The 27,805-nt window shown below is 37.0% G+C and overlaps 2 protein-coding genes across 3 annotated transcripts; one reads left to right on the top strand and one right to left on the bottom strand.

The window, feature by feature from the left end:
• The first annotated feature begins 183 nt into the window (after positions 1–183).
• Positions 184–18,061, top strand: LOC103496589 (carboxypeptidase SOL1). The gene is made up of 15 exons (XM_008458516.3): positions 184–389; positions 1,059–1,128; positions 1,231–1,320; positions 1,429–1,459; positions 1,578–1,634; positions 2,120–2,215; positions 2,575–2,697; positions 3,237–3,341; positions 9,570–9,616; positions 14,520–14,645; positions 14,766–14,868; positions 15,069–15,131; positions 15,302–15,385; positions 16,794–16,857; positions 17,560–18,061. Exons 1-15 carry the CDS (start codon positions 290–292, stop codon positions 17,859–17,861), a joined length of 1,461 nt encoding a protein of 486 aa, XP_008456738.1. The 5' UTR covers positions 184–289; the 3' UTR covers positions 17,862–18,061.
• Positions 18,062–19,534: 1,473 nt separating this feature from the next.
• Positions 19,535–27,481, bottom strand: LOC103496590 (S-adenosylmethionine carrier 1, chloroplastic/mitochondrial-like). 2 transcript variants are annotated; one of them, XM_008458518.3, is made up of 12 exons: positions 27,337–27,481; positions 26,338–26,445; positions 24,586–24,668; positions 24,079–24,155; positions 22,839–22,929; positions 22,578–22,631; positions 22,407–22,502; positions 22,151–22,240; positions 21,803–21,854; positions 20,774–20,835; positions 20,601–20,681; positions 19,535–19,803 (listed from the first exon to the last, which is right to left on the bottom strand). In XM_008458518.3, exons 1-12 carry the CDS (start codon positions 27,350–27,352, stop codon positions 19,675–19,677), a joined length of 939 nt encoding a protein of 312 aa, XP_008456740.1. In that variant the 5' UTR covers positions 27,353–27,481; the 3' UTR covers positions 19,535–19,674. The 2 variants fall into 2 exon arrangements, with proteins under 2 accessions (XP_008456740.1, XP_050938756.1); XM_051082799.1 differs by lacking the exon at positions 22,839–22,929 and having other exon boundaries at positions 22,578–22,650.
• Between the last annotated feature and the right edge of the window lie 324 nt (positions 27,482–27,805).

Below are 27,805 nucleotides of genomic sequence, written 5' to 3'. Positions count from 1 at the left end.
AAATAGAGAACGGGATTGTTTTTCACAAATTATTTTTAGTGCGCAAAAACGTCGCATTACTACCAATTAGTAAAGTTAAGAAGTATCTCCATGGCGGGAGTCAGCGTCACGTGCTTGTCACTCGTGAATCGCGAACGACTCCTTTCTTCGGCCATACGATAATAATAATAAAAAAAAGAATAATTATTTCCTTCATATTTCGGTGTTTCTCTCTTTAGATCACCGGAAATATCGGAAGAGCCATTAGCCTCCAAATTTGTGATCGCCGGAAGCTCAAAAAAGGGGGAAAATGAAGTTTCTCCTTTTCTTCTTACTTCTCTCTCTTTCTTCTCCAGCTTTATTTCACCTTGCACTGGCTCGAGGTGCCTCCAACATCTCCATTTCGCCAGGTTTCTGCTTTGTTTTGTTACAATGTTTCGTTTTCTTTGTTTATTCGTATGACAATTGGATGTTTTCTGTTTTTCAGTTGTGAAATTGGTATGATTGAGTAGTAGTTGATGATTTTGAACTAAGAAAATTTGTCGTCCGGCGAGTTTATTTAGTTCTATACTCGAATCTTTTTTACCTTTATGTTCCTACGTGACATTTTGATTCATTTTCTGTAATAATTGAGGCGAGGAAAGCGAAAATATGATTCCGAAATGTTTTTTCTCATCTTAGATTTTCTTTTGTTCTTTGTTTGATATGTATTTTAGGTTGTGCGTCTCGGACTTTGAATTATTATGTTTGATCGTTTGAATGCCTTTAAACTGGTGTTCGCTGTTCAGTTCCATTGTGGATCGTTTGATTTGAGTTTGCATGCCTTTAAATCGGTGTTCGCTGTTCAGTTCCTTTGTTGATCGTTTAAATTGAGTTGGAATGCCTTTAAATCGGTGTTCACTGTTCAGTTCCTTTTATGCATCAGGTTTCAGTAGTTGACGTTTTCATCCTTTTTAATTTTCTTTGTTATTCCTTTGTTATGCGTACGCCTTAATTCTGCGGCTCGGATTTCCGATTATTGTCTATGATTATTTGAGTTGAATTTGAATGTTCTTTTTTTCTTAATCGGTTTTATGCAGTGGATTTCGATAGTCATGCATATGGCGGTTCTGCTAGAGTTTTACTCGAGGACAATAAATCTGAAGGAAGGTAGCTTCCTTGGAGATTCCAGTATTTTGTGGTTATTTAAATTTGGTTGATGTGTTATGTTATTCTGACATCTGACGTATTTCAAATTTTATTTATTTACAGCATCATGCAAGGTTATATGACCAATAAAGACCTTGAGGAGGCCATTAAAGCTTTTGGTAAAAAATGTAGTCAAATTTCTAGGATATATAGGTAATTCTAAGAGCTGTGATTTCCTCTTTGCCACGGAAAGAAGGCTAAGTTTATGTGCTGATTTCTCCTTTGCTTTCCTTTTCTTGCTCTTGGATGCTTGATCATCAGTATTGGAGACAGCGTGCAAGGGTTTCCACTGGTAATCATTCCAAAATGTTAGTTCTTTTGTTTATTCTAAATCTTCCGTCCCTAATATCTATGACTTTTAGTCTAAATTTACAAAATCTGATGAAATTGTGTCATCTGATTGATAATAGTGGGTAATGGAAATCTCTGACAAGCCAGGCCAAGAAGAAGCCAAACCTGCATTTAAGGTGAGTGGTCTTACTACTTGTATATAATAGCCATTCCCGTCTGCCCTTTGTGAATTATTTTTTTTCCTCTTTATGTAAACAATTCAGGTATAGGGAAAAAAAAAAGGCGCATCTTGTTTAACTTTATGTTGTTTTACCTCCGGGTATATTAACAATACTTCTGCTATTTATCTATTCTATGGGGCTATGCCATGATTAATTAAGCATGCGTCCCTTGTCAAATTTCCTAATGACTAGTCGTCTTTGGTCTACTTTTGATACAACAGTGGTTATTGTTCAGTGCTTATTAATATTAACATAGTTGCTCTTTAACTGCAAGTACTATTTAAAAAAGCATACTTTCTTGTTTTTCACCCTCCCGTTGCGTTAGTGTCTGTTTATCTATATGCATGGCATCCTAGTGTAGAATTGAGTGGAGTATTTTTTATAAAAGCACCTGTAGACTTTCTCGAGGGAGTTTGAAATGATTTTATTTGATATTGCAGTACATAGGAAATGTACATGGAGATGAACCTGTTGGCAGGGAGCTTCTTTTGCAATTTGCTAACTGGATCTGTGATAATTACCTCAAGGATCCGTTGGTAACTTATGATTTCTTTTCTTCATTTACATACTTCTTCATTCTTAATCATATTCACCATTTGACATGATTTCTTGACATTATATATTATTCATCTTGCTGATTCAAATCTTTCTCGTTTTATTTTTGCCATATTCCTGACATGCCAATATAAACTAGTTGCTAATTTATGTTTGCATATAACTTCTTTCTCACTTAAAGAACTGCATAACTTTATGTAATAGTGAAATATTGTTAAACAGAATTTAAAGAAGAAAGCCTTTTACTTACCTAAACCCAATTGATGCAATATTTGGTTCATTTGTAACTGGTTCTACTACGACTTTCATCTCGCTTAGAAGTCTCAATGTATTTCTGAAGGCTACATTGATTGTGGAGAATGTTCATCTTCATATACTTCCATCCATGAATCCTGATGGGTTTTCTCTTAGGAGACGCAATAATGCAAACAATGTTGATCTAAACAGAGATTTCCCCGATCAGGTACATCTATTGACTTCCTAATTTATTATGTGCAAGCCAATTTAAGTCTTAGCAGGCTTTCCTATTTTTGATTTAAGTCTGATGCTATTGCAGAATAGGTTGTATTCGCTGCATCTCTTTTCATTTGCTTGAATATATGAATAGCTTCATTGTTTGTTATCCGCTTTTTTTTGTTGCATGCTCAAGGGTTGCCCAAAATGTATTTTGGAGTGGCTTTCCTCTTCTCACAATGGCTCGTGACACCACTGCCATATTTGTATTGTTTTTTTTTCTGTCTGTAATTGATCATTTGATGCAATATCTGATTCATTATTACTGATCTTGATTAGATTTTTGTTTTTCCCCGTAAATCTAAGATTTTAGATGATTGTCTTATTTGATCGACTATTCTGTTCCTTTTCTGTTGCTCCATCATCCTGATTTTTTCTTTGGCTTTTGTTTCTTTTCCGAGATGAATTGCTTTTCAACGTGAAATGGCCAAAACCGATTCTATGATGTTATACGTTTTAAGCAGGGATTAACTGTACGCTTAATGTCAGTTCTTTGTCATCAATGATGATGAATATGATAGACAACCTGAAACAAAAGCAATTATGAAGTGGATGAGAGAGATACATTTCACTGCCTCTGCCAGTTTGCATGGGGTAAGACCTGATCTTGTCTTCTTTCTACTGAGAAATCTTAACACTTCATTGACTTTCCATTTTGTGGGGAGTTCGGTTCAAGGGAAACAATAGGATTTTTAAAGGTTGGAAGATTGGGTGGTGAGTTTTAATGCCTTTCTGTGGGGTTTGGTAACTCGGACTTTTTTGTTTGTAATTATCTTAGTTTCATTTGGTTGGATTCAAGACCCTTTCTATAGTTTTTGGGTCTCTTTCTTGTGGGACTCTTTTTTTGGATGATGTATATTCATTTTATTTTTCATTTTTCTCAATGAAAACTTGCTTCCTTGCGCATGCAAGAGGGAAAAAGAAATTAAAAATAATAATAATAATTAAAAAAAAAAAAAAAAAAAAAAAAAAACCTTCATAAATGTCTTTCTAATTGTTCATTCCTGATTAGTATCATCTAGGACATTATTTGTGCACTTTTTTCTAAGGAGAAGCCTCTTATGAGAACAAAGCCAGAACCCTTATGATGGAGCCATCCTTTGTTCAATGAATTCTTGCCACAAGTACAGAAAATTATGAAGAACCTAATAATATCGTGTTTAAATATTGTTCCAATCTCCAAGAACAGCATGTTCTCTTACTTTTTTTTTTTTTTTACTCATTTAGTACGGTGTAACTGTTGAGCAATCTTCTCTTTTTATTTACTTTTTATTTCTTCAATGAAAAGTTTTGTTTCTTTCTGTTAGAATTAGTACTTTTGGAAAGAATAAAATATACTTTTGGAAAAAATAAAATATAAGATTTTATTTCCTAAATATTTCCTAAATCTTTTCCTTTCTTATTCCTATTGTACTCTATTTATACTCCCTTTGTACCTATTGTTTTTGTTCATAAGAAAAATAATAAAAACTAAAGTATCGTGGTTTTTCTCCCGGTTCTCGAGTTTCCACGTAAGTCTCGGGTTGTTGTTAATTGCTTTCAATATGGTATCAGAGCAAAGCAATAACGAAACCCTAGAAAATAACCTGGGAGAAACCCAGATCGAAACTGACCCCGTCACCGCCGCCGCCGGAATCTCCGCCGCCGTGGACGCCGCCGTCGCCGCCGCCATGGAGAAACTGCTCCAGAACCTACAGAAACCGCCGATCTACCCAACGGGAGTGGTTCCGCAGCCGTACGCGCCGCCGTTTGACCAGAAGTTGATTCACGCGCCGCTCGTGTCCGGCGCGTGGGCCCACGCGCCGCCGCCGTTTCACGTCACCCGCCCATCCCGTTCCCTTCTACGCGCCGTCGGATGTCCAGCCGTCAAACCCTTCCGGCCATCCGCATCCTCATGCGCCATCTACGAGCTCCGGACAGCATCCCTCAACCGTAAATCTGTCAAATCAGTATAGTAAGCAGCAGCTGTACGTTGACCCTTTACAGCAACCGCTGTTTTCTGGTAACGGAATTGATCAACCCCAAAACAGATCGGACATTGAAGCGGGCGAATCTTCAACGCATTCCAAACCAACCGAGTTGCCGATGTATTCCAAGAACCCGGTAACTTCGTTCCCTAATTCACAGTCAAATTATATAACTGGCTCTTTGGGTTCGTCTACAGGGAATTTTTCAGGCGAAAAATTAAATGGTCAAAATTATTTTTCTTGGTCACAATCAATAAAGATGTTCCTCGAAGGTCGATACCAGTTCGGATTCTTAACTGGAGAGATTGTACGTCCTCCACCAGGAGACGCCTTGGAACGACTCTGGAAAGGAGAGGACTCACTTATTCGGTCCATGCTGATTAATAGTATGGAACCACAGATCGGCAAGCCTTTACTATATGCAACCACAGCAAAAGATTTGTGGGATACAACTCAGACCCTTTACTCGAAACGACAGAATGCCTCTCGGTTATATACACTGCGAAAACAGGTCCATAATTGCAAACAAGGGACCCTGGATGTAACTACCTATTTTAACAAGCTCTCTCTCCTCTGGCAAGAGATGGATTTGTGCAGAGAGACAGTTTGGGAAACACCAAATGACAGTACACAATATGCTAAACTTGAAGAGGCTGACCGTGTTTATGACTTCCTTGCAGGACTTAATCCCAAATTTGATAATGTTTGTGGTCGTATACTCGGACAAAGACCTCTTCCCTCCCTAATGGAAGTTTGTTTTGAAGTCCGCCTGGAAGAGGATCGCACTAATGCCATGGGTGTATTGACTACCCCTACCATCGACTCCGCAGCCTTTAGCGCTCGGTCCTCAAATCATGACAGTGACAAGAATAATGGGAAGTCAATTCCTGTGTGTGAGCACTGCAAGAAACAATGGCACACCAAGGATCAGTGTTGGAAACTCCACGGTCGTCCCCCAGGAGGTAAGAAACGATCCTCCAACGAGAAACAGAACTCAGGACGTGCCTACATTAGTGAGACTACACCTGCTAGCACTTCTCAATCAACTGATCCTACTGTGAGCCAGACCAAGACTCCGACTCTGGGTGCCATTGCTCAGTCAGGTATGCCTCAGTCCCTTGGGCTTATTAGCGTTGATGGGAAGAATCCCTGGATCTTAGACTCGGGGGCTACAGATCACTTGACAGGTTCTTCAGAACACTTTATCTCATATGCCCCGTGTGCCGGTAATGAAAAAATCCGAATAGCCGATGGCTCTCTAGCTCCGATCGCTGGCAAAGGACAAATAGTTCCCTTTGACGGTTTTGCTCTCCAGAATGTTTTGCATGTCCCTAAACTGTCTTACAATTTGTTATCTATAAGCAAGATCACTCGTGAGTTGCATTGTAAAGCTATCTTCTTACCTGAATCGGTTTATTTTCAGGACATGAGCTCGGGGAGGACGATTGGCACTGCCCGGCATAGCAGGGGACTTTACATCCTTGATGATAATACCTCATGTAGTAGTTTGTCTAGGGTTAGTTTACTGTCATCCTACTTTAGCACTTCTGAACAAGACTGTATGTTGTGGCATTTTCGACTGGGCCACCCAAACTTTACATATATGCAACATTTATTTCCCCACCTTTTTTCTAAAGTTGATGTCTCTTCTCTATCTTGTGATGTGTGTATCCGGGCAAAACAACATCGAGTCTCTTTTCCCTCACAACCATATAAACCTACACAACCGTTTAACCTCATCCATAGTGACGTTTGGGGTCCTTCCAAGGTCACCACCTCCTCGGGAAAGCGGTGGTTTGTAACTTTCATTGATGACCATACCCGTCTCACCTGGGTCTACCTTATCTCAGATAAATCCGAGGTTCCATCCATTTTCCAAAACTTCTATCATACTATCAAAACACAATTTCATACAAAAATTGCAATTCTTCGAAGTGATAATGGTCGGGAATTCCAAAACCATAACCTTAGTGAATTTCTAGCCTCCAAGGGGATTGTTCACCAAACCTCATGTGCCTACACTCCTCAACAAAATGGAGTGGCCGAACGAAAAAACCGACACCTTGTGGAAGTAGCCCGTTCACTTATGCTTTCCACTTCCCTTCCATCATACCTGTGGGGAGATGCTATTCTTACAGCTGCTCACTTAATCAATAGAATGCCTTCTCGTATCCTCCACCTTCAGACTCCCTTAGATTGTCTTAAGGAGTCTTACCCCTCTACTCGTCTTGTTTCTGAGGTTCCTCTTCGTGTGTTTGGGTGCACCGCCTATGTCCATAATTTCGGCCCTAATCAGACCAAATTTACCCCTCGGGCTCAGGCCTGTGTGTTTGTTGGGTATCCCCTTCACCAACACGGTTATAAATGTTTTCACCCGCCGTCTAGGAAATATTTTGTCACTATGGACGTTACTTTCTGTGAAAACCGACCCTACTTTCCTGTTAGCCATCTTCAGGGGGAGAATGTGAGTGAAGAGTCTAACAACACCTTTGAATTTGTTGAACCTACTCTTATTACCGTGTCTGACATTGATCCTCATCCCATAATCTTACCCACAAACCAAGTTCCCTGGAAAACATATTACAGGAGGAATCTCAGAAAGGAAGTTGGGTCCCCTACTAGTCAACCGCCGGCTCCAGTCCAAAATTTCGAACCTCCTCGAGACCAAGGTATGGAAAACCCTACAAAACCTTGTACTAATAATACAATGAGTGAGAATGACAAGTCTGATATTGCTTTTCTTGAAAATATGGAAGAAAAGAACTGTGATGATGAGACTGAGGTTAGAATAGAAACCAGTAACGATGAAGCTGAACAGGGTCATACAAGAAAACTTGATGAGTATGATCCCTCTCTTGACATTCCAATTGCATTGAGAAAAGGTACCAGATCATGCACTAAACATCCCATTTGCAACTATGTTTCCTATGATAATCTCTCTCCACAGTTTAGAGCGTTTACAGCAAACCTTGACTCTACCATAATACCGAAAAATATCTACACTGCTCTAGAGTGTCCTGAATGGAAGAATGCTGTTATGGAAGAGATGAAGGCTCTCGAAAAGAATAGAACTTGGGAGATCTGTGCTCTACCCAAGGGACATAAAACTGTAGGATGCAAATGGGTATTCTCTCTCAAATACAAAGCAGATGGTACGCTTGATAGACACAAGGCAAGGTTAGTTGCAAAGGGGTTCACTCAAACCTATGGTATTGACTATTCGGAAACTTTTTCTCCAGTTGCTAAATTGAATACTGTTAGAGTCCTGCTATCTGTTGCTGTGAACAAAGATTGGCCTCTATACCAGCTGGATGTTAAGAATGCTTTTTTGAATGGAGACCTTGTGGAGGAAGTCTACATGAGCCCCCCACCAGGATTTGAAACCCAATTTGGTCAAGAGGTGTGTAAACTCCAAAAATCTCTATATGGTCTGAAACAGTCTCCGAGAGCATGGTTTGACAGATTCACTACCTTTGTCAAGTCCCAAGGGTACAGTCAAGGGCACTCTGACCATACTTTATTTACAAAGGCTTCCAAAACAGGAAAGATAGCTATTCTAATTGTTTATGTGGATGACATTGTTTTGACTGGAGATGATCAAACAGAAATCAGTCAACTAAAGCAGAGAATGGGTGATGAATTTGAAATCAAAGACTTGGGCAATCTGAAATATTTCCTTGGAATGGAGGTGGCTAGATCAAAAGAAGGTATTTCCGTGTCTCAGAGAAAATACACCCTTGATTTGCTAACCGAGACAGGTATGTTGGGATGTCGTCCTGCTGATACTCCTATTGAATTCAACTGTAAACTAGGAAACTCTGATGATCAAGTTCCAGTTGATAAAGAACAATATCAGCGCCTTGTAGGTAAATTAATTTACTTATCCCATACTCGTCCGGATATTTCCTTTGCTGTGAGTGTTGTCAGCCAGTTTATGCAGGCTCCCTATGAGAAACATATGGAAGCTGTTAACAGAATCTTGAGATACTTGAAAAATACACCTGGTAAAGGGTTGATGTTTAGAAAAACAAATAGAAAGACCATTGAGGCATATACTGACTCAGATTGGGCAGGATCTGTTATTGATAGAAAGTCTACATCCGGTTATTGTACCTTTGTTTGGGGCAATCTTGTAACTTGGAGGAGTAAGAAGCAAAGTGTTGTGGCCAGGAGCAGTGCTGAGGCTGAATACAGAGCTATGAGTCTGGGAATATGTGAGGAAATTTGGCTCCAGAAAGTCTTGTCAGATCTTCATCAGGAATGTGAGACACCATTGAAGCTTTTTTGTGATAATAAAGCCGCTATTAGTATTGCTAACAACCCAGTGCAACATGATAGAACTAAACATGTTGAGATTGATCGGCATTTCATCAAAGAAAGACTTGACAGTGGAAGCATATGCATTCCGTACATTCCTTCAAGCCAACAGATTGCTGATGTTCTTACCAAGGGGCTTCTCCGACCACACTTCGACCTTTGCGTTAGCAAGTTGGGACTCATTGATATTTACCTCCCAACTTGAGGGGGAGTGTTAGAATTAGTACTTTTGGAAAGAATAAAATATACTTTTGGAAAAAATAAAATATAAGATTTTATTTCCTAAATATTTCCTAAATCTTTTCCTTTCTTATTCCTATTGTACTCTATTTATACTCCCTTTGTACCTATTGTTTTTGTTCATAAGAAAAATAATAAAAACTAAAGTATCGTGGTTTTTCTCCCGGTTCTCGGGTTTCCACGTAAGTCTCGGGTTGTTGTTAATTGCTTTCAATACTTTCTATAGAAGATAATTTGATAAATGCAGACTTTAGAAACACCTAAAGAGGTTTTCGTCAATTTTCTTTCCTCTTTACAGGGTGCACTTGTTGCAAATTACCCATGGGATGGCACTGCAGATAAAAGGTGATAATTTTGTGTTTGATATTTTTCTTTCATTGCGGGAAAGATTTTCTTTTGCCCTTTGGTGTTTCTCCCAGTGTTGCCATATTCTTTCATGTTTTATATTTGTGTCCATATATTTCTTTTTACGTCGGTGACTAATGGCTATGGACTAATTATTGAACGGACTCAGAGTTTGTTTCTTCATGTTTGTTTGTCAATTATTCCCCCCTTATGTGCTTTTTTGTTAACATATATTTGTGAATGTGTTTACTATTTACCCTTATCGTACATTCCTTCTCATTCATTGTTCATGTTGAATGTCTACTTAAGGCTTCCTTTTTTCCTCAAGAAATTATTATTGATTGGGAAATTGGTTTTCAATTGTGTTGATTATTGAAAGCAATAAACACGAAACCGGCTTACGTGGAAACCCAAGAACTAGGAGAAAAACCACGATGTTTTTAGTTTTATTATTTTCTGATAATCATATAATAGGTACAATAGGGAATAAATAGAAAAGTACAAAAAGATAAAAAAGGAAAGAATATTTAAGGTAAATCTTTCCAATGGGCTAAGGCCACTAATTCTAACACTCTCCCTCAAGTTTGGTCTAAGTTGCCTAATTTCTGCCTGATCATCTCCAGACAAAATAATGTCATCCACATAAACTATCAGAACTGCGATCTTCCCTGTCTCGAAAACTTTTGTAAATAAAGTATGATCAGAGTGTTCCTGACTGTATCCTTGGGATTTGACAAAAGTAGTGAATCTGTCAAACCATGCTCTGGGTGATTGTTTCAGACCATATAAGGATTTTTGGAGTTTACAAACCTGTTGACCAAACTGGGCTTCAAAGCCAGGCGAGGGCTCATGTAGACCTCCTCTACTAGATCTCCATTCAGAAAAGCATTTTTAACATCCAGCTGCAATAGAAAGGACTGACAGTATTCAACTTAGGAACAGGAGAAAAACTTTCTGAATAATCAACACCATAGGTCTGAGTAAATCCTTTTGCAACTAACCTTGCCTTGTGTCTATCAAATGTTCCATCTACTTTGTATTTGAGAGTAAACACCCATTTGCATCCCACAGGCTTGTGTCCCTTGGGTAGAGCACAGATCTCCCAAGTGTTATTCTTTTCAAGAGCTTTCATCTCTTCCATGACACATTCTTCCATTCAAGACACTCTGAAGCAATATGAATATTTTTTGGTATTGTGGTAGAGTCAAGGTTGGCAGTAAAAGCTCTGAATTGTAGTGAGAGATTCTCGTATGACACATAATTAGATATGGAGTGCTTTGAACAGGAGCTAGTACCTTTTTCAGTGCAATAGGAAGATCAAGAGAAGGATCATATTTATCAAATTTCCTTGTATACCCTGTTCAGCTTCATTGTTACTGGTTTCTGTTCTGACCTCAGTCTCATCACCACTGTTCTTTTCTTCCAGATTTTCAAGAACAACATTAGACCTGTCATTCTCATTCATTGTATTATTAGTACAAGGTTCAGTAGGGTTTTCCATACTTTGATCTCAAGGAGGTTCGGAGTCTTGGACTGGAGTCGGCAGTTGACTAGTAGGGTATCCGACTTCCTTTTTGAGATTCCTCATGTAATATGTTTTCCGAGGGACTTGGTTTGTGGGTAGGATTATAGTGTGAAGATCAATGTCAGACATGGTACTAGAAGTAGATTCGATAAATTCAAAGGTGCTGTTAAACTCTTCCCTCACTCTCCCTTGAAAATGGCTAACGAGAAGATAGGGTCGGTCCTCACAGAAAGTAACATCCATAGTAACAAAGTATTTCCTAGACGGCGGGTGAAAACATTTATAACCGTGCTTGTGAAGGAGATACCCAACAAACACACAAGTCTAAGCCCGAGGGTTAAATTTGGTCTGATTAGGGCCAAAATTATGGACATGGCAGTACACCCAAACACACGAAGAGGAACGTCTAAAAAACAAGACGAGTAGAGGGGTAGGATTTCTTAAGACATTCTAAGGGAGTATGGAGGTGGAGGATACGAGAAGACATTCTATTGATTAAATGAGCTATTGTAAGAATAGCACCTCCCTATAGGTATGAAGGAAAGGAAGTGGAAAGCATAAGGGAGCGGGCTACTTTCAGAAGGTGACGATTTTTTTGCTCGGCCACTCCATTTTGTTGAGGAGTGTAGGCGCACGAGTTTTGGTGAACAATCACTACGATGAAAAGCCACTAGAAATTCACTAAGGTTGTGGTTTTGGAATTCCCGACCATTATCACTCCGAAGAATAGCAATTTTTTTATAGAATTGTGTTTCAATGGTGTGATAGCAATTTTGAAAAATAGCGGAAACCTCATATTTATCCGTGATAAGGTAGACCCAGGTAAGACGGGTATAATCATCTATGAAAGTTACAAACCACCTTTTCCCAGATGAGGTGGTGACCTTGTAAGGACCTCAAACATCACTATGGATAAGGGTAAACGGTAGTGTGGGTTTATATGGTTGTGAAGGAAAAGAAACCCGATGTTGTTTTGCTCGAATGCACACATCAGAAGATAATGAGGAGACATCTATTTTAGGAAAGAGATGGGGAAATAAATATTTCATATACGTAAAGTTCGGGCGACTTAACCAAAAATGCCACAGCATAAAGTCATGTTCAGAGGTGCTAAAAATAGGAAAATAGTAAACTAGTCGTAGAGATACTACTACCAGAGGTATCATCATTAAGGATGTAAAGTCCCTTGCTATGCCAGGTGTCAAGGGCATAATTGTCCATGGTATTACTTACCGATGGTCGTATGCCCGAATACCCCCAAATCACTTTATCTTTATGTCTTGAAAGTAGTTTAGGTTAATTCTTTCGTTTAGGTGTCGCCGAGTCATAGTGTGACATTTCGGCTTTTTCATATGCAAGCCTGCCAAGGCCAAAATTCTCAATATGTACTATAGGGGGTACATGACTAAGTCCGACCCCCGCCCAAACCTTGTCGCACTCTTTGCATGTTGAGTTATTTTCCTTGCAATTGACAGTCTTCAATGCTTTCTTTATGACGTTTTCAACTATTTACTTTCTCTCTCCCGTTTTATAAAAACATTTTTCCAAGAACGGGAAGGGAGGCTACGTCATACCGCGAGTTTGACCGCGGATTCCGATTTTCGAACGGCTGACTTGCTGATTGAGCTAAGCAAGTGCCGCACAATCGTGTTGAGAAGTTACGATTGTGACACCGGGCAGTGCCAATCGTCCTCCCCAAACTCAAATCTTGAAAGCAAACAGACTTAGGTAAGAAAGTAGCTTTACAGTGCAGCTCACGGGTGATCTTACTGATAGATAACAAATTGTAAGAAAGCTTAGGCACATGCAAAAAATTCTGGAGGGAGAAATCGTTAAAAAGGACTGTTTGTCCTTTTCCAGCAATCGAGGCTAAAGAGCCATCGGCTATCCGGATTTTCTCATTACCGGCACGGGGGTATAAGAGACAAAGTGCTACGAGAAACCTGTCAAGTGATTTGTGGCCCCCGAGTCCAAAATCCAGGGATTCTTCCCATCAACATTAATAAGACCAAGGGACTGAGACATACCTGACTAAGCAATGGCGCTTAAAGTAGGAGAGCTGGTCTGGCTAGCAGTAGGGCCAGTTGCTGTGAGGTGCTGGAAGTCTCCCTAACATCAATACGCCCTGAGTTCTGTTGCTCGTTGGAGGAGCGTTTGTTATCTCTTGGGGGCCGACTGTGGAGTTTCCAATAATGATCCTTGGTATGCTGTTGTTTCTTGCGGTGCTCACAAACGAGAATTGATTTCCCATTATCATGGGTCAAGGATCGAGCACTAAAGGCAACAAAGTTAGTTATATAATTTGAAGGCACGTTAGGAAGCGAAATTACCTATAATTTGAAGGCACGTTAGGAAGCGAAATTACCGGGTTCTTGGAATACATCGGTAGATACCGATCTGTGCCAAGGATGCACCAACTTCAAAAACAGCTCTCCTTTAGGTTTGGTTAATCCTGAGACCACAAACATATGGCTGTCCATAACCAAAGGGTGTCGATGACTCGCCCGTTTCAATCCCCGATTTGTTATGGTGTTGGTCAGTCCCGTTCTCATAGAAGAAAGGTTGCTGAAAGGGTCGATGAACAAATTTGCATTGCTGTACAAATTTGACAGTTTTGAAGGTTGCTGTCCGGCGGCGGATGACTGGAAGGGTGAGACAGTTGGACAAGCGACGATGTGTAGAAGCGAATGGGATGGGCGGTGAGATTAACGGACGACGGCGCGTGAAGTGGTTTATGGCCGGAAGGTTGCGCGGACGGCGGCGAGGGTTGGCCCATTGGATAGATCGACAGCGTCTGAATGGAGTAGTTTTTCCTTGGTGGTGTCCATGACAGTGGCGGCGTCGGCTTCTGTTTTGGTCTGGATGTTTCCTAAACTTCTTTCTAGGGTTTCATTGTTGCTTCGCTCTGACACCATATTGAAAGCAATAAATACGAAACCGGCTTACATGGAAACTCGAGAACCAGGAGAAAAACCACGATGTTTTTAGTTTTATTATTTTCTGATAATCATACAATAGGTACAAGAGGGAATAAATAGAAAAGTACAAAGAAATAAAAAAAGAAAGAATATTTAGGTTAAATCTTCCCAATGGACTAAGCCCACTAATTCTAACGTTGATGTTTATGGCTAACTAATTATGGATGTAACTTTCACTTTAAGACACAGGAAAAGTATAGATTAGAACAAACAAAACGTAAAAATCAGGCTGACTAGTTTATAGGAGGCCCAATGTAGGTTGTGGCAGAAGTAGGCTAAATTACAACAATATTCAGTTGTTTTTGGTCAATTCCATTTTGCATCTTCAACATGAATTACCGACCGTTGGTTAATATCTCGTTCTTGCTCTATTTTCACATTCTAAAATGTGGTTTTTCAGGAAAGATTACTATGCATGTCCTGATGATGAAACATTCCGATTCATGGCTAGTATCTATAGTCGCTCACATCATAACATGTCTTTTAGCCAAGAATTTCAAGGAGGAATTACAAATGGAGCTGCATGGTATGGCTTAAAGAAATTGTGTTTGAAAGTCACATCCATGTGTCATGGTTTGGATTTTATATAGTTAATGAGTCATTCTCTTTTAAAGTGCTTTTTAGAATTTACGCAAGATTGTTCCAGGTACCCCATATATGGTGGCATGCAGGACTGGAACTACATACACGGTGGCTGTTTTGAGTTGACTTTAGAGATTACAGACAACAAATGGCCTCCTGCTGATGAGGTCTTAGCTAAGTTCAATCCATCCCAAATAGAAAGGAGTAAAATATTTGTTATTCTATTACTCTAAACAAATTAGTGGTTCAGAAAATATTGCTTGTCAGTTTTCTCGTGTAGATTTTAGCGATCTTTGCCGTTCACACCACTACCTTTTTCATCTGACTACTATTCAGTAAATGATTTTCCCCTTTGGCGTATGTGCAGCTTCCTACGATTTTTGAGTATAACAAATTGAGCATGCTAAAGCTTGTTGCAAGCCTTGTTCAGGTACACCTTAGTTTGTCTCAGTTGCATTTGTGTGTAAGAGTACAGAGACTTTTCTCTCCATAAATTGGCAATTTGTCAAAGAAATTAAAGTTCAGTTCAATGAATTCAAAAGAATGTTGAAGACCTTTGTTTTGTTGGTAAATTTTAAAGCATTAACGTATCCTATTCAGACAGGAATACATGGAAGAATTTTTTCATCAGATAGTGGGACACCGCTACCTGCAACCATTACACTCAAAGGAATAGATTATTTGGTATGTTCTAATCTTTAAGTTCTCTCTGTTTGTTTTATTATATTATTAATTACTTGGGGCTCCCTTTTCATTCATTTTGTAGTTTGTAGTTTAGCTTGTAATACCTGACACTTTCCAAAAGTAGGCATTGTATGTGTATTGCATTTAATCACGAACTACAAATAAAAAAAGGAAAAACTAATCTCACATCACATGAATCATATTTTGGAATCATTATAACTCAATTAGATTTAGACCAAATAAGGATTTTTCACCGTATGAGAAACAATGGAGAGAACAGGATCATGGTGAGGAGGTGGAGGAAATTTCAGTTCTTTTTGCCTCTTTCAGAACAAAATCAGGAGGCTTCTTTAGTAATCTTAAACCTATACAGTAGCGGAATATGGAGGGGATTATAGAATGTGGTATTGATGAGAATGAGAGAGAAAACGAATGGGTTGACTCATAACCTAGTGGGGGCCTCCTGATTCCAAAGGAGCTTTACGTGACACTTTAGGAAGAAGAAAAGTTGTATACTGGGAAGAGGTGGATGGTTGGATGGAGTTTTGAATGATATTAAAAACTTAAGGCGAGAGAAAGGAGTTGGTTGAGGAGATAGTTATAGTGGTAGAGATGGTATGTAACAAGTGAGAAGATGATTGAATATTGATGATGGTCATTGTTCAGGTAAAAAGGGACACTTGAGAGCGGAGGATGGTGAAGGGTAAAGGAAAATATTTAGTACCATTGGTAGGTCTTTCAGAAAATAATTAAAAATATTATGCTTATAATATGTTTATTCCTTCTACTGCTCGTTGGGAATGTCATGTGGAAAAAATTACTCTATAAAACATAGTAAAAGTATATTAACATAGGTATTTATTGGATGATATTATCTTATCATAACGAAACCGTGTGGAAAAGCTCAATCCATATGTGATGATTGATGACTTTTTGTGGAACTTGATCGATTTCCATTTTCATTCATTTTCTTAATAAATAATTTCATTGATGTATGAAATTACTGAAGAGGGGAAAGTTGCTCCGACTTGAAGAAGTTTTAGAAGAGAGAGCAATGAAAACAACTTGTTCTAAGAAAGCATAAGGTTGTGTTTTTCCAAAAATAAGAACCAATGAGGTTTAACCATAAGAGAGTCTCTTCCCCCTTTCAAAAGAATTACCCTCAAGAAATAAAAGGCTAGGGATGTTGATAGGTAGAACCATGAGGCACGAACCACGGGAAAGAAGAGATGATGTGGCTTCTACATCTATTTGAATATATGAATTGTAATTTTTAAATCTCGTTTTCTAAAATCATAATCATACAATAGAAACAGAAAGATGATGGGAGAGAGGAAAAACAATGGAGAGAATGCTCACTCCTTGGTGAACAATCTACCTTATAAATATTCTTAAATTTAATGGACAGGTTAAAGCTAGTCAAAAGTTTGCCGACTACCACCGGTTAGCCGCACCAAGACAGAAATATGAAGGTAAGTGCTTTTATTTCCCTTTTTAACTGTTTGTGTGTGTCTTTGATCTTGGTCCTTGATATTGAAATTCTCCATGTCCTAGCCTTGTAAATAAAAACTTATATAATTAAAATTAAATTAAATTAAACATCAAGACCCGAGATTAAGATGAATCTCTATTCATTTTTTTTATTAACAAACAAAGGTTCCACTTCTTTCAACAACCTCCAAAGGGATCCTTAATCTCTTTCCAATTTCAATAACTACTCTAGTCATGCAATTAAGTAAACATCAGTGTGTCGTGTATAAGGTTCATGGCCAATCAACAATTAATCCGTGATTAAGAGTTTAGCTACCCATATTTCACAATCTAAACACAAAACTCAATACAAATCCCATAAGGGAAGTACAAGGAGAAGAAGAAAATTTTATGTTTCCAGCTTCAATGTACCAAAAGATTATCCACATGCGAAGCTGTGATAACAGACGCCACAATCCTTCTTTCCAATCTCTAAACTAACCAATGAATCATATTATCATGCTTGGTAGCCTCGTTCAAAATATTATAAATTACAATTACAAATACAATTGCAATAACTTGTATCCCCGCTTTTCAAGCCTGAAGTACAACAAGAAACATTTTATAGATAGTTTATAGCTCATTCCAATTAAACCAGAATGATAGTGCTTATTTATGGTTTAAATTACGGAATACAACTGCAGTAACTGCATCGATGCCTGGGTACAAGTCGAAGGATACAAGCATCTGGCTGGAAGAAGGAGCAATGTCTGTGGACTTTGTTCTTGATCCAGACACAACAGCCAAAGGAAAAGTAATACAAAACTGTGATTGCAACTGTGGCAATAGGCTGGACTTTGTGGGCTATATTTGGAGACACTACTTTGAGGCGTATATTTTCTTGGCGGTTGTTTTGGTATTTATTTGCTTTTTATTTCAGAGGAGAATGAAATCTAGACTTTCCAAGCAAAGATTGGTTGCATTACCTAAGAGGACTGTGGTCTAAACAACCCCTTCCTATTTTATTTCCAGTTACTTTTCATTACTGGAGAAATGATATCACATAATTGTAGCGTAACAGTTTTTTAGGTACTTCCCTAAGGGAAAAAAAAAAGAAGAAGAAAGGGAGAATGGATCTTTGGTTAATGTTGATTGTCAAAATTTCTGAGTCAGAATAAATTTTGATTCTGTACCGTTCTAACTTTAGTGCTATTTTCCTTGCTCTCTGTGGGGTCTCATGTTTTGGGCAATTGAAAGTGTTGGTATGTAGAAATGCCAAATGACATTTCTGAAAATTTAGACTCCATCTAATAACTAGTTGTTTTTAAATTGAGTTTTTCTATTTTAAAAAAATTGTACTTGGTTTCTGTTCTTTTAACCAGTGTACTTTCAATTTAGTAACTATGTATTCTAAAAATATTCTGTCTGAACATTTATTTACGTAAAAATCACTATTCTTAATACTAAATTCTACCATAAGATTTAAATTGTTCTTTAGTAATACTAAATTCTTCCATAAATTTTGTTATATAGTAAATTCAAAGATTAAATTGTTACAAAGGTTAGATCAAAGTTCTGACTAAAATGTTCAAATTTTAACTAAATTGCGTAAGTGATTTTTAACCTAATTAAGTTATTACTTGTGGAAGTGAACTTTAACCATTTAAAAAAACAAAACACGAAATAGGGTTTAAAGAACACAAAAATTAGTGTGTAGACAAACTTAATTTTTTAAGGACTCAGGACATTTGCATCAATCGCAATTTTCAACACTCTTATGTATAAGAACTCAGGACATTCTCAGTTCATATATACCTCAAGATTTATACCTCAAGTGAAACCTACCGTTCAAGATTCAACCCAGTTTCATACGTGAAATGTAGAAATATCCACAAATTCATTGCCAGTTGCATGTAGAAAACGAAAACTTACAAGTACTAGATTTTTCATACATATCACACAAATTCCACAAACTCCGTATCAAAAATCATCTGTTTAACGAAGGCTTGTGTCGGTGATTATCGTTTGAAGATGCAAACCACAATGTATGAGATTGAATTTGATAAGAAGATGAAGAAGAACTCGGACTATGTGAGGACCTAATATGGTTTCTTTAAGGTGACGAATTTTTCCAAAACAAGAGTAATTTTAACCTTTCATATCATTGAGTCATTTGAATTCCTAGTGTTTAAATTAAAATCTCAGAGTCGATCTCAACCAAGAAGAAGCACTTTGTAAAAAGTGTGTTATTTTCAAAATGTGAAAAATAGAAGTGGTTAATTTAGCCAATTCTCCCTCAAAGAAAATTATAATTTAATTATAAAGTTTGATAAAACCGTATAAATAGACCTCCAAGATAGATAAAATCTACATAAATGTCACCAACTATTTACGAAACTTTTATCAATATAGGGATTAAATTCTAATTACAAAACATAAGGATTAAATTCAACTTCCTCCAACCTATTGTGACCAGATTTGCAATTAATCCAAAAGAATAAACAAAAGTTAGTTGATGCCATGTTTAGATGAGAGCAAACCTGGCTGCTCCTGTATTCTACAAGTAACAAGCAACCGGAAGTAGTAGATCTGAATGAATCAATTCCAGCTTTAGAGTGGAATCATGCCTTGTCAACAATATTATTATTAAAGAACAGGAAGAGAAGAAGAACAAATGGATTTGGTGAGGCAAAGAAGTGAAACTATTATTATTTCGAAGTGCAATCAAACAAATGAAAATGGAAAGTTATATCATTTTTCTTAGGATTTAAATACGAAATGATAATGTGGGAACCCTTAGAATGATGACCTGAATCATATCATTGCGATTGGATTGGTTTCTCAGGCAGCGGATGCCTCTGATTAGCAAGCATCTGCTTTGTTTTTTCAAGAACGCCAAAAAATATAGCGCCTCCTAATCCTATCCACAATACCCTTGGCCCCATGCCCTGCAACATGAAATAAGACAGAAGTCTGCGTCATTGTGTCTCTTCAACCTATAGTTGTAGTTAGATGGGTGTTCTATCGGTCATAATCAAGTGGAGCCGTTTGAATGATTTAAGAGGGTACTTAACCCAACTTTATCGGTAGAAGTCAAAAATAACTCAAACCTACCAACTAAACCAGAATTCACTATTGACGTTTGTTCATTTATGAACTTTATATTTCTTCGTTTGTTTCTCAACTCTAAACTAAACAACTATGCAACCCAAACACATATTTAGACTTTTTAACTCCACATTTTAGAACTCAACTAACATCCAAAGCAGATCCTAAGATAAACATTTTGAAAGGTAGCTTTATTTATTATTGTTGTTGTTTGTATTATAATTACTATTAAGGTTATATTATACAAAGTACTCTTCAAGTTTCATTTATAACTTTAGATTTTTAAAGTTCTAAATTTAACTTTGAAGTTTGAAATTTGTTCTAAGAATACAAATTTCAAATTTCAAATTTGAACTTTAAAATTGAAAACAGCCGCTTTCCAATTTCTGTTTTATTTAAACGAGGAAAAAATCTCTATATTTTGAAAGAAATTTCAAGTATACGGGTAAAAATTGAAAGTTCTCCAAATCTGAGAGAATCATTGAAACCTATATCAAGATTCTTTGTCAGAAAAAATGATGATAATAAATAAATAAACCTTGTATCAGGACTCGGGAATATTTCCTATAATTTGACCTAAGAACAATAATAATAATAATCCCTTTCTATCAGTAAGTCTGAAGAACGAACAACAAACCTTTAAGAAGGCACGTGCTCCTTCTTCCTTCATTATAGTCCTACAGCAATCACGAATACCTTGATATTGGCTATTTGATCCCTGTGTAATATTAAAAGTTAAGAAAGAAAAACGTGTCAAAACTTGAGATGGTTTTCCGCCAAATAAAAAGTTGGTAGCACTTGAAACAGTACCTGAACCATTAATCGAGTTTTGATCACATCAAAAGGTGTGGTTATAGCCCCAGTAACGGCACCTACAGGCAGGAAATGTCGGAAAGAATATGATTATTTGTACTGCCTGGATTAACCGTTGGGAGGTTAAAAATTTACTGTGGTTGATAAATTGCTCCTACATCATAATAGTTCTTCTCCCTCAATGTGTTAAGCACGATATGCATGATTAAATTTTTTCTTTCATTTATGAAAACAACAACTTTCATTAAAAAAGAATCAAAGAATGCAATGCAAGGACTTACAAAAGAACAAGCCGCAAATACAACCCCTATAAATAGGTTGGTTACCAAGAAAGTAAGATGTTACCATGCGAATAATTGCAAAAAAAAAAAAAAAAAAAAAAAAAAACTTCAAAACCAAAGCCAAAACCGAAACATGAAATCTCACTAAAGACCAATTCTCGCTAGGGTCCTTGTCCAACCCCCTAAAGTCTAAATCTGCAATCAAACATCAATCAAGAATAATTTGGGATCATAAGGTGTCCATGTCGTTGTGGTGAAAGGGACTAGATTAGAGAAACTAGAAGATGAATATGGAAAATTTTCTAGAACTAAAATAGTATCGAAACTTTTCCGGACCACCTCTGCACGTTGCTTGCCACAATAGTATCATCTACAAATTATATGAGGTCCATGAGATTAATGAATATATCATTTATTTGACTCAGAGGAATAGAGCATACGTATAGTTATTAGAAAAAGCTCCAAGCCCCTGTATATAATGAGTCCACCTAAAATTTTCATAATTCAACAGGCTAAAAGTTTTTATAAATACGGCAAACATATGCACTGGTGAACAAGAACAAGATCTGTAATCAATCTCATTGAAACTGGACACAGAAATGAGTACAGTTTTTCTAGTATTCAGTTTGTAATGTTCCACAGATGTACCAATAGAGAAAAAAAGATGTCGAGTGCTTTGAGTATAAAATGTCCCCAGAACTCTAATGGAAACAAAAGGGAGAAAAAATGACAATCGATGTTCTACCAGAAAAGGCACCGATTAGAGCATTCTCGGGGTCATTTGGATCTCTCTGCGCCTGCACCAAGATGAACAACATTTATTCTCCTCAAAAAAAATTGTACATTGGCCAGCAGTTCAACTTAGCAAAACAAGGGATGGAAAAGTAGAAGTTAATATAGGTTTACAGCGTTATTCCAATTGCCAAGTACTCTGAGCTTGAAAAGTTGAAGAACACAAAATCATCTTATGGATTCTTTAGTGCATTTATATTGAAAGAAAGCTCTCCCCCACACCAGAAAGAAAAAAAAGAAAAGAAAAGGAAAGGCAACGGAAAGGAGTCAAGTCCTGATTAGGTACTTGTATTGAACGTACCGCTAGCTTGTACCCTATCCTAAGTTGTTCGTAAATGCAGAACTGGATGGCATCAAATGGCAAATCTCGTAGTAAGAAAGATCCATAACCCTGAGACATTAATGAAAGAAACGGGAAAGTGATCAATTTCCAATATGTAATCCCAAGAAAAATACTCTCTTTCTCAATAAATTGGCAAGAAAAATATTGAATACTGACAGATAAGGACGTTTGGTATAGTATGAGAAGATCAGTAACAAAGTGAGTATACTATTACCGCATAAAGGCCTTTAAAACCTTCCCTTGAAACAATAGCTTGGACAGCATTCGATGCAGACGCAAAGTGGCTAGTCTGCATCCTTTGCTTAACTACCTGGAAACAATAAACAAATAACGAGCTCAGCAGGCATGGACAGAATATTGTAATAGAGCAGCTAAAGTTAACTACCTCTGTTGGTACACGAATGATCGATGAAGCCACTCCTCCTACGACACCTGCAGTCTGTATGTAGCTTGAACACCTATTAAATTAACAAATAAAGAGCTCTACCAACATTTTGATGTAATAGTTTGCTCTAAAATATCATAAAAAGAAAGCCGAATGCAACTGATGTTCTTCTTTAACAAAATAGCAAACATAGCCAAGGGGAAAACACTGCTAGATTCAAATGGTATTGTAAACTGAAACATGGTTGGTGGAGAATCTTACTAAATGAGCTAAAGCATTGAGGTTTTCAGGGAGAGAATTGAGCAATGTCTGCTTGGTAGGTTCATATACACCAACGAAAATGGCAGTGGCACTGATAATAGTGAAATTATAGAACATTTAGCACAGACATCATATGATGAGAAATAAGAACAGTTACTGCATTATAGAACCAACATTAATGATTTCAACACTCAGTATTTCAATAACTTAATGGCTGAACAACAATTGTAAGCGACTCAATAACAGGCAGAAATCAGGGCAAAAACGACCCATTGGTGCAACAAGTTCTGAAAGCAACAATTGATATTTGGTTTTCACTCAAATGGCAGAAAACCAGACATTACTACAGGCCATAATATCAACATCAACAAAAGAATTTAAGGATTACTTAAATCACTTATGGAGGATTTGATGGGGACTGTGAATCCTCATTTGAAATATGTTCATACAGACTTGGAAGGACAATTATTCGAAGAAATTTTAAATTTTTCTTTGAGAGTTCAGTCTTTGATCCATTAGTATAGCAGATAGTTTGCGGCAGAGGATGCCTAATATGCACTTGTCCGTCTTATGTGATATGTGTGAATCTCCTGGATATCATTATTTTGCATTGTTCTTTTGCTTCCAGTTTTTGGCTCATTGTTCTGAAAGCTTTCGGATGGTCTTTGACGTTTTCTAGTAATGTTTTTGATATTCTTGCATCTATTTTGGTGGGCCAATCGTTTTTGTGGTAGAAGTTATTATGGTTGGCTATATTGCAAGCTCCTTTTTCATCTTTGGGGTGAAAGAAATGGTCACATTTTCAGGAAAGTCTCCTCTTTTTAATCAGTCTATGGACATGGTTCCTTCTACTGTTTCCTTTTGTGCAAAAAATAAGCATCATTTTGCTCTTTATACCTTATCTAAATTACGGTGTAATTCACGGTGTTCGGCGTTTTACTTCCCGTTTCATTTATCAATGAAATTTTTTCTTTGTCCAAAAAAAAAAAGGTGTTGGGGGAAAAAACGACTAAAAATCAGGTTAAAAAGAAAAGGTATTTGGAATGCGAGACACCCTCATATTCCATACAAACTAATGAACTTCAGGTTCCTCACATGACAAACTTTATTTATTCAAATTCTCATTAAAGAAATACTTCTCTGCAGGCTAAAATCAGCTCCAACATTGCATATACGATACATTTATCCAACATTCTAGCAGAGGAGATGGTGAAAAATATATGGGGGTAGATACACTCACGGTAACATCCCAACCAGATTTCCGGTCAATCCAGAATAAAGACCCTTTAGTACAATCTTTCCTCCTCCGTGAACAGCCTAGCAAAACCATTTTAGTGTAGTTCAGAAATCATCAGGTGGTACACATTCAAAAGTGAACATATGACGGAATAAAAGCACGAAGACCCCTATAGTTGTGCAATGACCATAAGATAATTGAATCAGCAGACAGGTAGTGATGATGACTTCAGGAAGGGAATGAAAAGCTTCTGCAATACCGCTGTCGAGATTGTATAATTAATCAATCCAGGACAAATAATTCAAATTAAAAATCAGAAAATGAAAATATCAATCTCCGAGAGGCAAAATATTTGAAGAGACAAAATAAGAGCGCAGCACTTGGGCAATATTAGGTGATTAAAACAATTACAAAAAACACTAGGGACCAAAAACTTGAGGCTCGATCGTTCTAGGAGCCTAAAAGATATTCACTTTCCAACTGAAAGAAACCTATGCATATAAAGCGTACCTGTAGACGAGTTTTTATTGTATCGATTGGATATAGCGCAGCTTCAATAACGAAGCTAGCAACACTGCCAGCTATAGCGCCTTCTGCAAAAGTCCATAGCAAAGGCAAGCAGAGATGATATGAAATTAGAACAACCCTTACAAAAGAAGAAATTAGTTAGAGATCAATATAATGTTATTTTAACTGTTCACAGCTTTACAAGATATTGTGACAGACGGAACAAACTTTTCTGCCTTGAAGACCAAGGGAATTAAAATAATAAAATCCTTCGGCAGAGGTGGGGAGGAAGAGGAATGATTCAAATGGCTTTTGCATTGTACAGATTTTGTGGTTCAGGGGAGTTTGAAATGATCTCTTAATACACATTATACATTGGAGAATGGATGCGTAATTTCCTCAATAATACCATGTTGAAACTCACAACCTAAACCATGCACACAAGAATCATGATGGTTCTCAGGGAGATGGATTAGTTAGTAGCTTTACTTTATTCATCTCTATGTGAATATGAAACTCCAGGGGGACTGGTTTTCCAAGCACCTTGTAAGTTCCTGTTTTTCTCAGAATAACTTTTTTTTCTTTATGATAAGAACTAATTTCCTTGATAAATGAAATGAATGTACAAAATCACACAAAAAACCAAAGCAGTTGCAAAAAGTTCCTTTAACTGATGCTAATTAAAGAAAGCTCGTAGTTACATAAAGATTCGTACCTATTTGAAAAGGCAGTCATCATTAAGGAAGATACTCACCCGTATTACACACCAACCCCAAAAACACAATTTGGTGATCGATAGGAATGTACTTGACGAATAAAAGTAACATTTGGAACTTTGTCTCATTATTTACCCACGAAGTCCACTAGCAGATTGTATATGATCCTTTCAAAAATATGTGAAGGATTTTTAAAACTTACTATCATGAAATCCAAAAGGAGTTTTGCATTACTTTTTCAGCAATGATGCGAAGAGATATATTGATCAAGACACTTGTTTAGAAAATAAAAGAACGAAGAAAATAAGATGAAGTGATAATCAAAATTTCATGTTTGCTGAGCAGATAGAAGAATTTGAACAGAAAATGAGAGAATGGGATCCTTAAGTCAAAAGAAACCACGTTTGATTGATGTAACAAACTTCTCATAGAAGTCCACACTTCTATAAGTACAAAAATGAATACTATTTAGCCAACCTAAGAAAAGCTCAACATATTCCTTGTTCAAGAGGTCAAATATTTGATCCCCACTGTCGTTCAACTATATATGTATATAACCACCAACTTAAAACTTAGAAGTCAACAGTAAACGTAAAAACTTAAAAGTAAAAAGCTGAAAAAGAAACTTCTGAAGTTTTGAAACTAACTTCAAAGAAAGAAACTTAAAATTCAGTATAATCAAAAGGGTAAAAAACTCATAACTCTGCAATACTGCATCTCAATAATAGAGAGAAAAGCTCACATAGTAAAATGTTATTATTGTTATTCTTATATGGAAACTTAAATTTTAGTTTCCTCCTTGGGTTTGCTCAATTCGAGTAATCAAGTAATACATCGTGAGTTGAGCTTGATTCTTGCTCCAATACATGCATGCTCTGAGAGTGTTTTGTTCCATTTTCTACGTTTTTTACTATCATTCAAACATGTCTTTGCATATTGTGCACTGAGACTTAAACTTATACAGCAGATCAATCATCTGGAATGCTGAAAATTTCCCCTAATGAATTTATTCAAGTATATTTAATCAAATAATACATACCATATAAGGAACGTACAAAATCAAACTCCTCATTGTCTCCAACATTAAGTGCAGCAGATAATTTGATGACCTTATTTTTAGCATCTTTCACCTCGTGCACCAAAACATCTGTATGATAAATTTAAATTAGTTGTCCGTTGCAAACTGAACCAGATGTACGAAGAATTTAGGTGAAAATAATACTGATTATTAAAATAATAACAAGGTTAGATAAGTTGTTGGAGCTTTGAAGAGATGAATATCGTAGGCAAACTAAAATTCCACAGAGATCGAAGCCTTGAAGCTGAAAATTTATTTTGAGTGCTAACAGACGATCATTTCGTTCAAGTACAAAATAAGAGACAAGTTCTAACCTGATTAGATCAGGTAAAGCAACGGAATGCGTGACGTCTAAATTTCATAAAAGAAACGGAAGCAACGAAACTGTAGCTAAAAGCCTCGAAGTTATGACAAGCATTCTTAATGATTTAGGAAAGGACGAGAATCGCCAAATTTGACAAAATGCATCAGGATAGAGTTTGATTCTCAGTTGACTACCGCAAATGACTGAGAAACTGATGGAACTTCAAACTTAAATATTTGGAACAGTAAAAGAGAACCTCCAACAAGGAATTCCGTGTTCGTGGAACAAATCTTAGTTCAAGCTCCTTCATGTCATACTATCCCAGATAACAAATTACTCCTTCAACGCGTCGTTAAACAATGTTTTACAACGATTACACTATTCGACGACGTCTGCAGTTCTCTAAGCAACGAAGAAGTTCAATTGATCCAGAACAAATTTATGATGACTCTTCCCATCCAGGCCAAGAAAAGAAACACATAGAAAAACAACAACGAGATAAAATTTTAGATAATTAACAGTGCGAAACAGATTGAAGTTAACAAAAATCTCCGCATCGATACTTCAGACTATCTCGCTTCAATAACGCTTTGGCCGATGAACAAGAAGAAAGAGATGGAAGAAGAAGAGGATTGTGGTTGAAAAATGAAAATTACCAGGTGAATCTCTCATTCTGGGCGGCTGCTTTGGGAGAGTGGAGACTCGGCGCGCCAAATCCCCATTCAAAGAAAGAGGGAAGGTTACCCTTCTGGTTTTTGGCTTTTGGATCGCTGGATTGGCTTCTACGGCCCATTTAATCTTTAACAAAACAAAATTTACTCGATCTAGAGGTTCGAGATTGCGAGTTCAAATCTGCGCGGCCGTTTCTACTTACAATAACCAAAATTGAATCAAAAAATTTGTATTAAACTAATAATTAGTTTAGGAGAATTAGTTGATTAAGTTTTGTTGGTTAGCTCGTCGTTCCTAAATTTTATTTTATTAATTTACTTCATAATTATTTTAATTTCATAAATAAACATTAGGGTTAAAAAAAAAAGAAATATCCATTGAACATCAACATACTAAAATAATTATTAGGTTAAAGTACAATAATCAAAATAGATCACAATAAAAAATATATAG

The sequence above is a fragment of the Cucumis melo genome, chromosome 3, assembly GCF_025177605.1.
Source record: "Cucumis melo cultivar AY chromosome 3, USDA_Cmelo_AY_1.0, whole genome shotgun sequence".
In the NCBI taxonomy this organism is placed as follows: domain Eukaryota; kingdom Viridiplantae; phylum Streptophyta; class Magnoliopsida; order Cucurbitales; family Cucurbitaceae; genus Cucumis; species Cucumis melo.
This window is presented reverse-complemented; position numbering and strand designations above follow the sequence as displayed.

Coding starts and splice junctions, on each gene's coding strand:
- LOC103496590 (XM_008458518.3), bottom strand. Junction 24,669..26,337: donor TTTTGTACGTTCCTTATATG/GTATGTATTATT, acceptor GGACTTTTGCAG/AAGGCGCTATAGCTGGCAGT. Junction 22,241..22,406: donor GTTTTAAAGGCCTTTATGCG/GTAATAGTATAC, acceptor TTAATGTCTCAG/GGTTATGGATCTTTCTTACT.
- LOC103496589 (XM_008458516.3), top strand. CDS start 290: ATGAAGTTTCTCCTTTTCTTCTTACTTCTCTCTCTTTCTTCTCCAGCT. Junction 2,698..3,236: donor ACAGAGATTTCCCCGATCAG/GTACATCTATTG, acceptor GCTTAATGTCAG/TTCTTTGTCATCAATGATGA. Junction 9,617..14,519: donor GATGGCACTGCAGATAAAAG/GTGATAATTTTG, acceptor GTGGTTTTTCAG/GAAAGATTACTATGCATGTC.